Genomic DNA, 11,984 nt, shown 5'->3' with positions numbered 1-11,984 from the left:
TTAACTTTCCGTTAGTCGTGCGTTACCCCAATACTATTTATTGTTCTACCATCATTCAGATTGATACAGATATTATATAGCCAGTGGCGTCGTCAGCCATCCCGGGGGGTTGATGTTTTAAACCTTGTCCCCTCATTATATCCTAACTCTGGCTACGCTACTACCTTTCCGCTAAACCAACAGAGGGTTATATAAGTCATAAGGAGGTTACCTAGTAGAGTAGACCTATGAGATATGGTTAGTTGAAGCTATTATGATGATAGTAGACTATCATCACTGGTCGTGTGCTTTGCAGTGATCTTTTAATACTAACTACCAAGGTATTCGATATTATATAAATATAACAATGAAAGAAAATATTTAAATATTATCAAGGGAAATTAGAGCCTAACTAATTATCATCATTTTTAACAACGGACTTTTTTAAAGCCAGTTGGCTATAGCGTTGTACCTGTGACTACCTGTACAACTTGTAATTATTAATAGCTTAAATAGTCAAAAACAATTAATGATTTTTTTAACAACAACAAATAACAATTATAAAAGTTGATTTAAAAAATCTAATGTATCTAAAATATAACAATCATATTTTTTCATTAAAATGAGTAAAGTTTGAATTTTACCCACATTTTTTACTTCAAGGAGACATTTGTTACCTAATGAGCTAATTTATTGTGAATATATTTTCAGGTTAAATAATCTGGATATTGTAGAATGTAGTCTCGAGTTCCAGCAAAATTAACTTTTCATTTTGCTCTTTAAAACAATAATTCCTGTAGGTGCCAAATCCTTCTAACCATTTATTTTTTGAATTTAATCCAAATTAATTTTTTCTTGTATACATTAAAAAAAAAAATTGTTTTGATTCTTAAAATGCAATTTGCCTTTTGGCCTTCTTGCTTCCTTTTCCTATTTTTCTTTAATTTAATTTTAGTTCGTTTTTTATATACATTTTTTAAATCTTGATAACCAGCTGGTGAACTCAAAATAATCATTGCTCAATGACCTAGGTAATTATTTTGAATAGCATTTTTGGTTAAATTATTTTTGGATTGTAGACTGCAGTCTTCAGTGTGTATCCTAATGTACATTTTTAAACACCTTTTTTTTTTGATTCTTCAAATGCATTTGCCTGTGGGCATTGACTAACACAAATTCCATGGGTGTCAGCAACTAAATTACATATTGCTGAAATATTACCCCTTATTAGACACAAATGCAGGCCCCTTCATTACATTTGTTATGCAAATTCAGGAAAACATAATGTTATATATTATAATATCATTCTTTAAAAAGTAAAATGTATGATTTGTTATGTAAAGTAAATTCTAAGTACAAAAAGTAAAATGTTTGAAAGGAACTGGGGAATTTTAGCTTATGAAGGCAGTATTAGATATGTCATAAATACTATTATTGACTTGTGACCACTCAACCATAATAGTATATCCTTATTAAGTACAATATATTGCATAATATAATCATAGACAGCACCTATTACCATAGGAGTGAGCAGACCTAAATCCCCCCCTCCTGAGCGTGCTTAGCCTATTACATGTTCATGGGCAGCACAACTGACTGTCTCTCAGCTGCAGCCACTGAGATAGTTAACAATATATTTTTTAAGATTAATCCTTTGAACTTAATACTAGTTCAGTATTAATTCTAACCATTGTACATTTTATACAATAAATAAAACAAAAATGACCACATGAGCAACCTTCTAGACAATTGAAAATGTTTATACATCTCCTAATCTAACTAATTCAAGTTGAAGTGTGCAACTAAATATCCCCCCCCCACTCCTTTCATTTAGGCCATCCAGTTGTTTTTATATTTTCAATTTTACAGATTGTAAATTGTATATTTATTTATTTTTGATAAAAAAAAGTTGATTGAACAAGCTTTTGTAAGTGTATTCATTGCAATTTTGAAATGAGGGTTTTGAAATTTTTTTTCTGTATCTTAATTTTAAATCACAATTAAAGATCTTCAATCATGATTGAAATATTTTGTACCTTATAAACTATATTAATATAAGATAACATTTCTTGTTAACTGTATGAGAAAAAAAAATTTCAATTTACGAGTGCATTATGATTTATGACTCATGTGAATAACTGTAATTGAGTGACTAAACGTCTATAGAAATATATTATCAATACTTCTCTAATTATGTAAATATTATTGAAACACGTAATTAACGGACAATGGTTCAACAAAGCATGACAGTTTTACAATCCTCACATATTATATTGCTCAAATAACATTTATCTGATCGAACAAATGTTGTTATGTCGTCTTAAATCAAGATTCATTCATACAATTTGTAAAAACTAAGACACTTAATATTTGTGATATTTCCTCAATGCATAAAAACAATATTTCTAATGGAATTCTATTACTCATTTTTTTCTATTCACAGAAACAAATTCTTAAGCATGAACAGCAATATTATAAATTATTTTGTGCTCAGAGGACATTTACAGTTTGGTGAGTGTGTTGAAGTAAAACATGATAAAAAAATTTTGACTATCCAGTCCTTATCAAATTTTTACAGATTTATAAGATAAACAAGTTATTTAGCAAAAACTAAACGCAGAATAAATACAATTGCAAGCACGTTTCAGTGTGCTGTTAATTGTTATAGTTGAACAAAATATAATCTGCTGAAACAATGTTATTGCCAAGAGTTAATGATAAATGACATAGTTATTTAAGAGAAATGTTCATTTTCAAATATGTACTACAAGGTTATTTCAATAAAAGATACAGGCTAGAAAGTAATAATTATTTTATTTACACTTAGTCACTTAGAGCACCGAATGAATTAAAATAAAAAATTAGTCAACAATTTTAATTGAATCTTCTACATAAATTTTAAAATATATAACAACAAGATAATAATAAATATAATATTATGAATATGGAAGACTGATAATAATAATACAAATTCTTTTTTGTCAATATATAATATTAAAGGAGCAGTTTAATATATATTTTATATATTAGTTCAGAATTATACTGTTATTATTAACCTGTTTTCCTTAAGGTAACTTTTGTAAAATAGTTATTGCAAATGTTCAAAATACATCAGTTTCTCGAAGTTTTTTTGTTTCTTTTGTCTTTCGTCTCAATGAGGATTGTTGCATATGGTAATATTTGAACGTGTCTTCAGGTATTTCTAATAGTATGAGCTATAAGACCAGAAAAAGAAAAATGATATATACATTTGTCAATAAAGATTATAAAATATAATTTTAAAAATACCTTTTTAATAATTCTCTCTTCCTCAAGCATATGCAATGGTGGATTCCGCAAAGCTTCTAAGGTTTCACACATAGTAGGAAAACGTTTTTTGAGATCAGAATATGATTTTTCTGGCAATGATATTTTGATCATTATTAAACCCATTTTGAAAAATGTTTTAACGCCTACAATTAATAGAGAACATAAAATTGAATTCAGAGAATATTAAAAAATTATTTACCGTCAAATAAAAATATATCCCAAAACCTCAACAAGGTGGGCCATGGCAATGTTCTTGTGAAAGCACATAAAAACCATTCAGTCATATACATGATTGGATCAATACTTTGCTTTTTCTAAAAAGTAAAAAAAAATATATAATAATTAACACAAATATAAATTATACATTATTACAATGTAAGATTTTAACACAGAGAGATGACACAAGATCATACTCACCAAAAGTTTATAAATTTTTGGCTCACGTTCTTTCAATAATGCAAAAAGTATGTTACCATCTCTAATCAGTGTTTCCTAAACATAAAATAGATTTATATTAAATTAAGTGACATTCTTTATGTACCTATTGCTTAAAGTGTTCAATTACCATTCCTGGACTGTAGTAATCACTAAGTTAATCATCACAAATTGCTACAAAACACCAAAACGCTTGTTCGGCTGGCATGTGCATGAGAAGAAATGCAGCAATTGGAGCTTGTGCTTGACAATATCCAATTACAGGATTTAATATTGTATACGCTTTGAGAACATTGAATAACTCTTTTTGGCTGTTGAAAAAATAAACAGCTAATGTTAAACAATATTTAAATATAAAATGTTCATTACAATTTACCCTGTTCCATCTTGGTCGACAAACATCTCATGATATGGGAACTGTCGATGAAGATCTTTTCTTATGTCTTCAATCCATTTACGATCTCCTGGTTGGTCACACAGCTTAAAATAGAGATTTTTCTTTTGGTCCAACAATTTATTTGCTTTAGTCAAGTACAACCAAGCTCTAGGTCTGATTGACTGGGGAATTCCTTTTCTACATCTGTTTTGTACCTAATAAAACATGGTCATTTGAAGATAAAATGTTTAAAATATACTGTATAGGTACCAATATTATTTTTAATGTTATTACTTTTTTAAAACTCCTAATCATTTGTTTATCCCAATTGGCAGTCATATTAAGCCATTTTCGTTCACGTTCTATGGTTTTGTTAGCTGATATCATGTGTTTCCTACAATCAAACATTTTGTTATAAAAATTTCACACAGCAATTAGATAACGTTATGTAGGCATGTATTCAAGATTTCAGTAGAAAGTATAGAAAATGTTCTCACACATAGAACAGGGAGGAGTTAAAAGTAAACCAAATAGACTTCTTTTATACATGTATAAGCGTAACTAGTGAGCTGTAATGTTGTTTTCATGCAATACCCTTAAATGCATAATAATTTTGAGTCAAACAGGAAGTATGCAAGCACACACTTTAGCATACCAAATAGCTAGGATGACCAAAAGAGGATTTAACTTCCTGTGTTCAATATTATTTGAACCATTGTCAATATACAATATTGCAAGTGTACAGTTATAACTTATAATAGTATTATCAGTCTGTTTTGACTGTAAATTAAAATTTCTAGATTGAGACTGTCAAAATGTTTTGTTAAGAAATATTTGAAATGTTATACACCTTCATATTTTTGTTGACGAACTCCATAAGCTAGACAATACTGAATTGTATACGATTACATTAATTAATCATATTTTATACTATTGCATTTAGTCAGTTATTTTTGTGAAACTTTCACAATGATAAAGAAAGTATAAGAATTCTATTTAGAGGTCTGCGATTACCAACATTGATTTCACAATAATAATTAAGGTGTGGTCAATACAAAACAAAACAATCTATAACACATCACACATCTTATTTTAATTAGTTTCACTTAAATAATAGGTAATGAACATGACAATTATAATATTACTATTTATTAGATAATACAAATTATTCTAAAGATGATTTATAACATAATGTGACTAAATATCTACAATGATGTATAAATTCAATTTAAAAGAAATTATGGGTGGTAACTTAGATATTACCTAAAATAGATTTTAGATGCATAAACAATAATTACACAGAATTATTCTGTGATAATTATCTTTAATATATCACCAAATGTACTTGAATTACTGTTATCCATGAGTGGCAAAAAAAAAAAAAATGTAATATTTAATTGACTTGTTAATTAAAAAATATCTAAATGATCACTAATATTAAAAAATGATGCTTGAAACTCAAAATTATCAATTATAGTCCACAATATAACACACTAGAGTCAACAATCACAATATATTATGAACTAAAAAAGCCATACGCCATTTACTTAAAGCTAGTTCAGAGCCCGAGGTAAATTTGCATAAGGTTAATATCAAAAGATAACAGTTCCATAAAACCTATGGACGGTGAGGCACTTACGATTCGTTCAGGTATTGGGCACCACCTAGGAAGCCGTGTCTGTCAGGCACTGTCGATACTACAGAGCCATTGGGAGCCAGAGATGAGCTGGCATCCGAGTAATTGTCCTCGTCGTTGTCAACGTATCTGGTTTCCATTTTGTTCGCAACGAATGGACTTGCAGCTTTCATGTCATACAATTATTGTTTCACTTAATGACCGAACCAGAACAATCTGTGCAGGTACAACTCACTATTATTACTATCGGGCGATAGGTACGGTACAGGTCCAACCTAGGCGCTGTGATCTTCGAACACGATAACTACCTACACCGTAAAGCAGCGTACAACAGAGTCCTATAGTTGATGTCAATAATATTGTATTGTATTTTGACGATTTCGAATATCTGCTGGCGAAATAGGTATTACGGTAAATAAAAGAAATATTTACACACGACACCCTCCACGGCGCGGCGTGTCTTCGGACGTAACGCGCGTCTCTCGAGGGCCGGTGGTCGCGGGCTGTGCGCGCACAGACACAGCTTTCTGTTCAGTCCATCGCGCGCGCCACGCAGCGGAAGATAAACAAAAAAAAAAAAAATGATTACGGCGACGAGATTACCAGCGATTGACGGGCGGCGGCACCGATATCTTTATTATTCTATGATTGCGGACTGCGAGCTAGCGATTCCGAGTTTTCTTGTTTTTCTCGGTATTTTTTCTTCGTCGGTAGAGGCCGTCGCGGTGGTGGGCATTTGATGTTGTTGTCGTCGTCGTCGTCGAAAGATGATGATAATAGTAATAATAATAACATTAATATCGGCCGCGAGCCAAGGCCGATTGAAAAAGTGCGAGAGATTCGCGCACGGGAACACGGCGGACGAACGACCGGACGAGACGGCTGATACGATACGACTCCCGACTGGAGTGGTAGAAGTGGAGTTGTGAACTGGTGTGTCGCGTACAACTCGTGTTTGGTGTACGGACGACCGAGCGGAGTGGAACAGCTGCTGCGAAACGGCGGCGTCGCGACGCGTCGGTAACTACTGGCGGACCGCGGACCCGCGTGGGTTTATGCTAAATAGTAAATAGTACCGTATAGTACCAATAGTACCATTTAGTACGCGGTATGTAAAAGGAAAACGTGTCGTTTGTGGATTAACGATATCGTTTTTGTTGTTTTTGCTGTGCGGCGGCGGTCCTACTAGGCTATATCATTGGTTGATAGTTATAATAATTATCTACAACTATGTATTATATTGACTTTAATATAACATATTATATACTATATAGAAATAATTAATATTTATTAATTTTATGAAGTGGATGTCAGCACAATAACTGTTTTCCATCGACTCTATCAGACTTACGCACGCGATGGATAAAACGCATTCGTGTAAATCACCAACTACTACACACGTAGCATGCCGCGGCCGTGGTGTAAATATCGTTTTTTTTTATGATTATTTGAATTATCTCTGAGTAAAACAACCTGTTAAAAAAACTATCAAGGATAACATATTTGAGGGTTTGACATATAGGTTTTATATTTTATTATTATTTGACCTTATAAGTTATATTTGACATAAAAAATAATTAATAAATGATTGTAATTTTATAATTTCATCATACAATAACACAATAACAATACCCACGGTCTCAAATAGTATGACGTATGACATACTGTTATGTGTTATGGGCTTATGGCCATCGCCTTGCACGTGGCGAAGTCCAGTGCGGCCCACTACGATGGGCCAAAAATATCTACACAGGCGTTTTTAAAAATAACATTAGTAGTGCTATTTTTAATTGTTGTTTGTCATTAGCTGTTGGCTGTTACGTTTACGACGTCTCGTGACGAATCCTTCAGACCATGATTGCGCAACGACTAACGCTTAAAAAAAACTAAATATCTACAAACGAAAAAAGAGATTACAAACCAGCTGCAAACGAATGGTAAAAAAACAAATTCTAAATTAGTGGGGCTGGGGAAATGGACCTCTTATGGGTTATGAGTTATGACGTTTGGATACCCGCGTTATTTTATATTAATTATTTGTTATAAAAGTAATAATATAAAAACCATATATTAAGTATGACCATAGCCGCTTTGGGGGTTCAAGTTACGTAAGTTACAGCCCATCTGCAACCTGGGGGTGTATTACGATAACGATTATACGGGCATTGGGGCCGAAGTGACAAAAAGTTTATGTTGCGAAAATGTGTGAAATAAAACCATATTAATATTATCAACATACATAATATCTATCACTGAGTCAACTACATAGTCCACACTATAATAATAATGGTAAAAACTAACAATACTATCATATTCATATAATTGTCTTAATATCTTCTGCAGTTATGTGCCCTTTGGGGCTTGAGTTAATACATTACTCATGTCCTCACCCCAATATAAAATGTCTCGGCCCCAACAGCCAAGGCGCAACAGGTGGATATAGGAATCGGTGACTCAAGTCGCCTATATTTAAAGTTGAAACATTGAATGAATGGAAATATTAAAGGAAATTACTAAAGAGGGAACATCAGCGCAATATTGTTGATTTTCTTTTCTGCTGACCCTGTACGTGCTGCATTACATACAATTAATAATCTTAAGCCTATTGCAATTAAGGTTTTTTTAAAGATGAAAATGTATATACAAGTCATGAGTATGATGTATACAACTGTAACATGCTCATAATTTACAGAAAAATTGAAATATCGTTTAAAAAAACTTACAAACACAGTTAGTGTTCTTAACTTTAAATATTATAATCACTCAAATAATATTTAGTACCTAATTATATATTTTTTTTTAAGAACTAAGTAAAAACTGATTAGTATGAGAGTGTTATTGAAGTCTTAGGTAAATCTTAAGGTATATAGGAACAGTCGTACTGGACAAAGGGAGATTTTTTATTCATCAATACTACAAAAAAAAAAATCGTAAATACTCCACCATGTGAAGAGGTGATTTGATAAAGCCGCAATAAACATTTGTAATGTCGTCCAAAACTTTAATCCCACACATATAGTTTGAGCAACTCTTTTTCTACTGTCTAATCAAAAAGTATGAAATTCTGATATTTTTTAGTCGAAAAATTTAGCAAAATGCGCACTCCATAATATTGAAATTAATAGTATATAATACCATAAATACACTGCAAGGAGTGCAGAAGGTTAATACAATGCTCACAGCATTATTAGTTTCGCGGCATCTCACCCGTGACTTACGGCTTACCTAACCACTAATCACTGCAAATGTACAATTATATTAATTATACGATATTAAAATAAATAATAGCGGTTTAAGATTGTTCGACAGCCATAGTCCATATAGTACCGTATTATCATGATTTATATTATATTTACGGTAGACGTCAATCGATCGTTTATTCGCTGGCTTAAATACACTGTCCATCCGACGGCGTGATTAAAATAATAATAATAAGTTTGGTGGTTTCCAAGCATTTCAGACGCGATGAATGATTCACAACATATCTGGATATTTTTCCGAATGGATTTCAGAGGTTTTGGAAAATCACTGTGCGATCCTTTTACAATGTGAACCAATAATAATACGACAAAGATTATTAATACACAAATGATCTAACTACACGCTTAATATTTGTGTCACCGCGCTATTAATAAAACACGTCACTATAAACGATGAAAGGGGAACACAATATAATATTATTATAGGATTAATTTATTACTCCGAGTTTTTCATACAGATCGCTTGTTTTTTTTTTTGTTCGTCTGTCGACTATGTCATTGGGATTAACGTGAAACAAAGTAGGAACTTAAAAATGTTTTTAGTTAGATATTTATTGCATTTAGTTGCATTTATATTCATGGATCGATTCAAACGGCTATAATACATAATATATACTGTTTGTATCAAGTAGTAAATACCTATTGATTCCGCTTAGTCTTAAATTCGATAAAATATTTAGTACTATTTAGCATTTAATATTTCTAAATTCAAATATTTAATATATGTGTCCCAATATTATCAAAAGTAAGTAGGTACATATTTTTATTTTTTTAAAATTCTTATTGTTATTTTGAATTATTTATATTTGCCCTAAACTTTACATAGGTAAATTAAGACAGTACAAAATTACCATATTTAAATAATTTTGATACTAAAAAATATAATATAAAATCATTGTAACTTGTGTTCAAATTCATTAATTTATTAAAATGTTAATTCGGCATCAAGCTTATAAATCTACTTTCTACGATTTTTATAAATTTAAAGCTTAGCGAAATCGATAGATATTTGGGTATATTATGAACATTGAACAGTAGCTATCAGTAGAATCGATAAATTCCTTCTTTATGACAATATTACATTTTATCATCATTATTACAGTGTAGTACATGTTGCAATATCCAATATTATATGTGACGAATTTATGTGAGTAATAAATGAATAACGGCTTTCCTGTGATCATATTTTATTTCATTCGTGTGTGGTAGAATATATTAATATGTGTGTTTTAATATGTTTAATTTTCATAAGAAATGTTTCCAATTACATAAATTAAATGAGAATATGGGATACTAGGAATAGTATTTACATGATGCATTAAATATAGAACAAAAAAATACATACGTGGTCAAACCTTGAGGTTAAATTGATTTTTTTAAATTTAAATTTTACTATAATTTGTAATTGGTAATTAATATTATGTGTCTATATCAGATCACGACACATTTTATGTTTGAGTCGTCCGCAGGATTACCAGGATTTATGGAGATAGCAAGGTTCTTGACAAGTGTATTATAATTAGGATTGGAGAGATAACACGACTATAATAAGTGTTTGTAAAATAGTTTAGCTTCTTCGTGAACAGTTTTCTAATTTGAAAGTGGGGTGAATTATACGGATTTGGTCTTCTGGAGACGTATATGGTGCTTGGAGGGGAATATTAATTAATTTTCATAGCTAAATATTTTGAAAAGTTTAAATGTTGTTGATGTTGTTTATTTTTGCATTTCACCTAATATAAATATTATATTATACAATACTCAGGGCGACACAACGAGCTCGTTGTTTGAAAAATGAAAGATATCTATATATACATGCATAAAGTGATGTAATTACAGGAAGGAGCATTTTCTGGTGGGTGGGTAGTGGGAGTGATATGGGTATTTTTCATTTTAAGTCATGAATTATAATATAGTTATAATATAATGTTATATAATTTCTTTGGTAAATTCTTTTCTCTTACCACCTACTTAAAAAATGATTTGTTTTCATGAGAAAATTACGGTGTTAGTGTGTTACTGATGTGTACACTACGGTCACAAAATGTCAATAGATAATATACATAGGTATTATTGTATTAAGTACAGTTTAAAACTGTTATATTACGTTGCATAATATGATTATAATAATTAATTGAATAATACGGCAAAATTAGCAAATTAAATTATACATATTTGCATAATTTTTCGCCGCAGCCTTTGCATAATAATTAAACACCGAAAACAAGCTTAACAAGTTGTTGGTCATTTACACCGCACATATTTTACAAAAAAAGAGAATATCATTTTTAGAGAGTATAATAAGTGCGAGCTAGTTTATATCGATCTAATCATTGAAAATGGAACTTTGGGTGAATTGAAGCTGAGAGTTCGGGAATGATATCTAATATAATATTAATGCAATTTTGATACGTTATAATATATTGCCCTTAATTTGTCCACCATTATACGTTATTGTTGGTAAATCCACAAACCATTATCTGCTTTTGTTTTTTTAACGGCAGGCAACCCATCTATTTTTTATTTCCCAGATTATTCTTATTAGTATTGAATGATTCATTTTTATTCATGTTTATAGCTCTTGAGTTTTGATATAATATTAGATCACTATCATATGTCACCAATTGGCTAGATATATTTACATACTATACCAATAACTTTTAAGTCATAATTATAATTATTTATATGTATTATTTTACTCACTATAGTCACTTGGTAAATTACTACACGGCCATACCTTGGATTTAATTTGAATTGCCAAGTACATTAATTTTTTAGCGTTTATACTGTATTGATTCTCCGATTCGAACAAATTCACTATAACACTATTATATATATACTCTGTAGATAATAATTACTTTAATGTCCAAAGTACAAGCTAAAATCTATTTGGCGCCTATCATAGTGTTAAATGTTTGTATTTGACCTGTCACTATTGGATGGACAGTGTAATGGCGCAGTTAGAATACATGACTGGGAGAAGGGGTAG

General features: G+C 30.7%; 1 protein-coding gene across 1 annotated transcript; it reads right to left on the bottom strand.

Annotated features, from left to right (window-relative positions):
- Positions 1-3,053: 3,053 nt before the first annotated feature.
- On the bottom strand, positions 3,054-11,735 carry LOC111027815 (TBC1 domain family member 10B). The gene is given in 9 exon segments (XM_022306264.1): positions 3,054-3,194; positions 3,268-3,431; positions 3,488-3,602; positions 3,706-3,780; positions 3,854-4,034; positions 4,100-4,314; positions 4,394-4,493; positions 5,739-5,951; positions 11,699-11,735. Coding segments are annotated over 8 exon segments (1,134 nt in total). The 5' UTR covers positions 5,909-5,951; positions 11,699-11,735; the 3' UTR covers positions 3,054-3,080.
- Between the last annotated feature and the right edge of the window lie 249 nt (positions 11,736-11,984).

Source organism: Myzus persicae, unplaced genomic scaffold (genome assembly GCF_001856785.1).
Source record: "Myzus persicae strain clone G006 unplaced genomic scaffold, MPER_G0061.0, whole genome shotgun sequence".
Classification (NCBI taxonomy): Eukaryota; Metazoa; Arthropoda; class Insecta; order Hemiptera; family Aphididae; genus Myzus; species Myzus persicae.
This window is presented reverse-complemented; position numbering and strand designations above follow the sequence as displayed.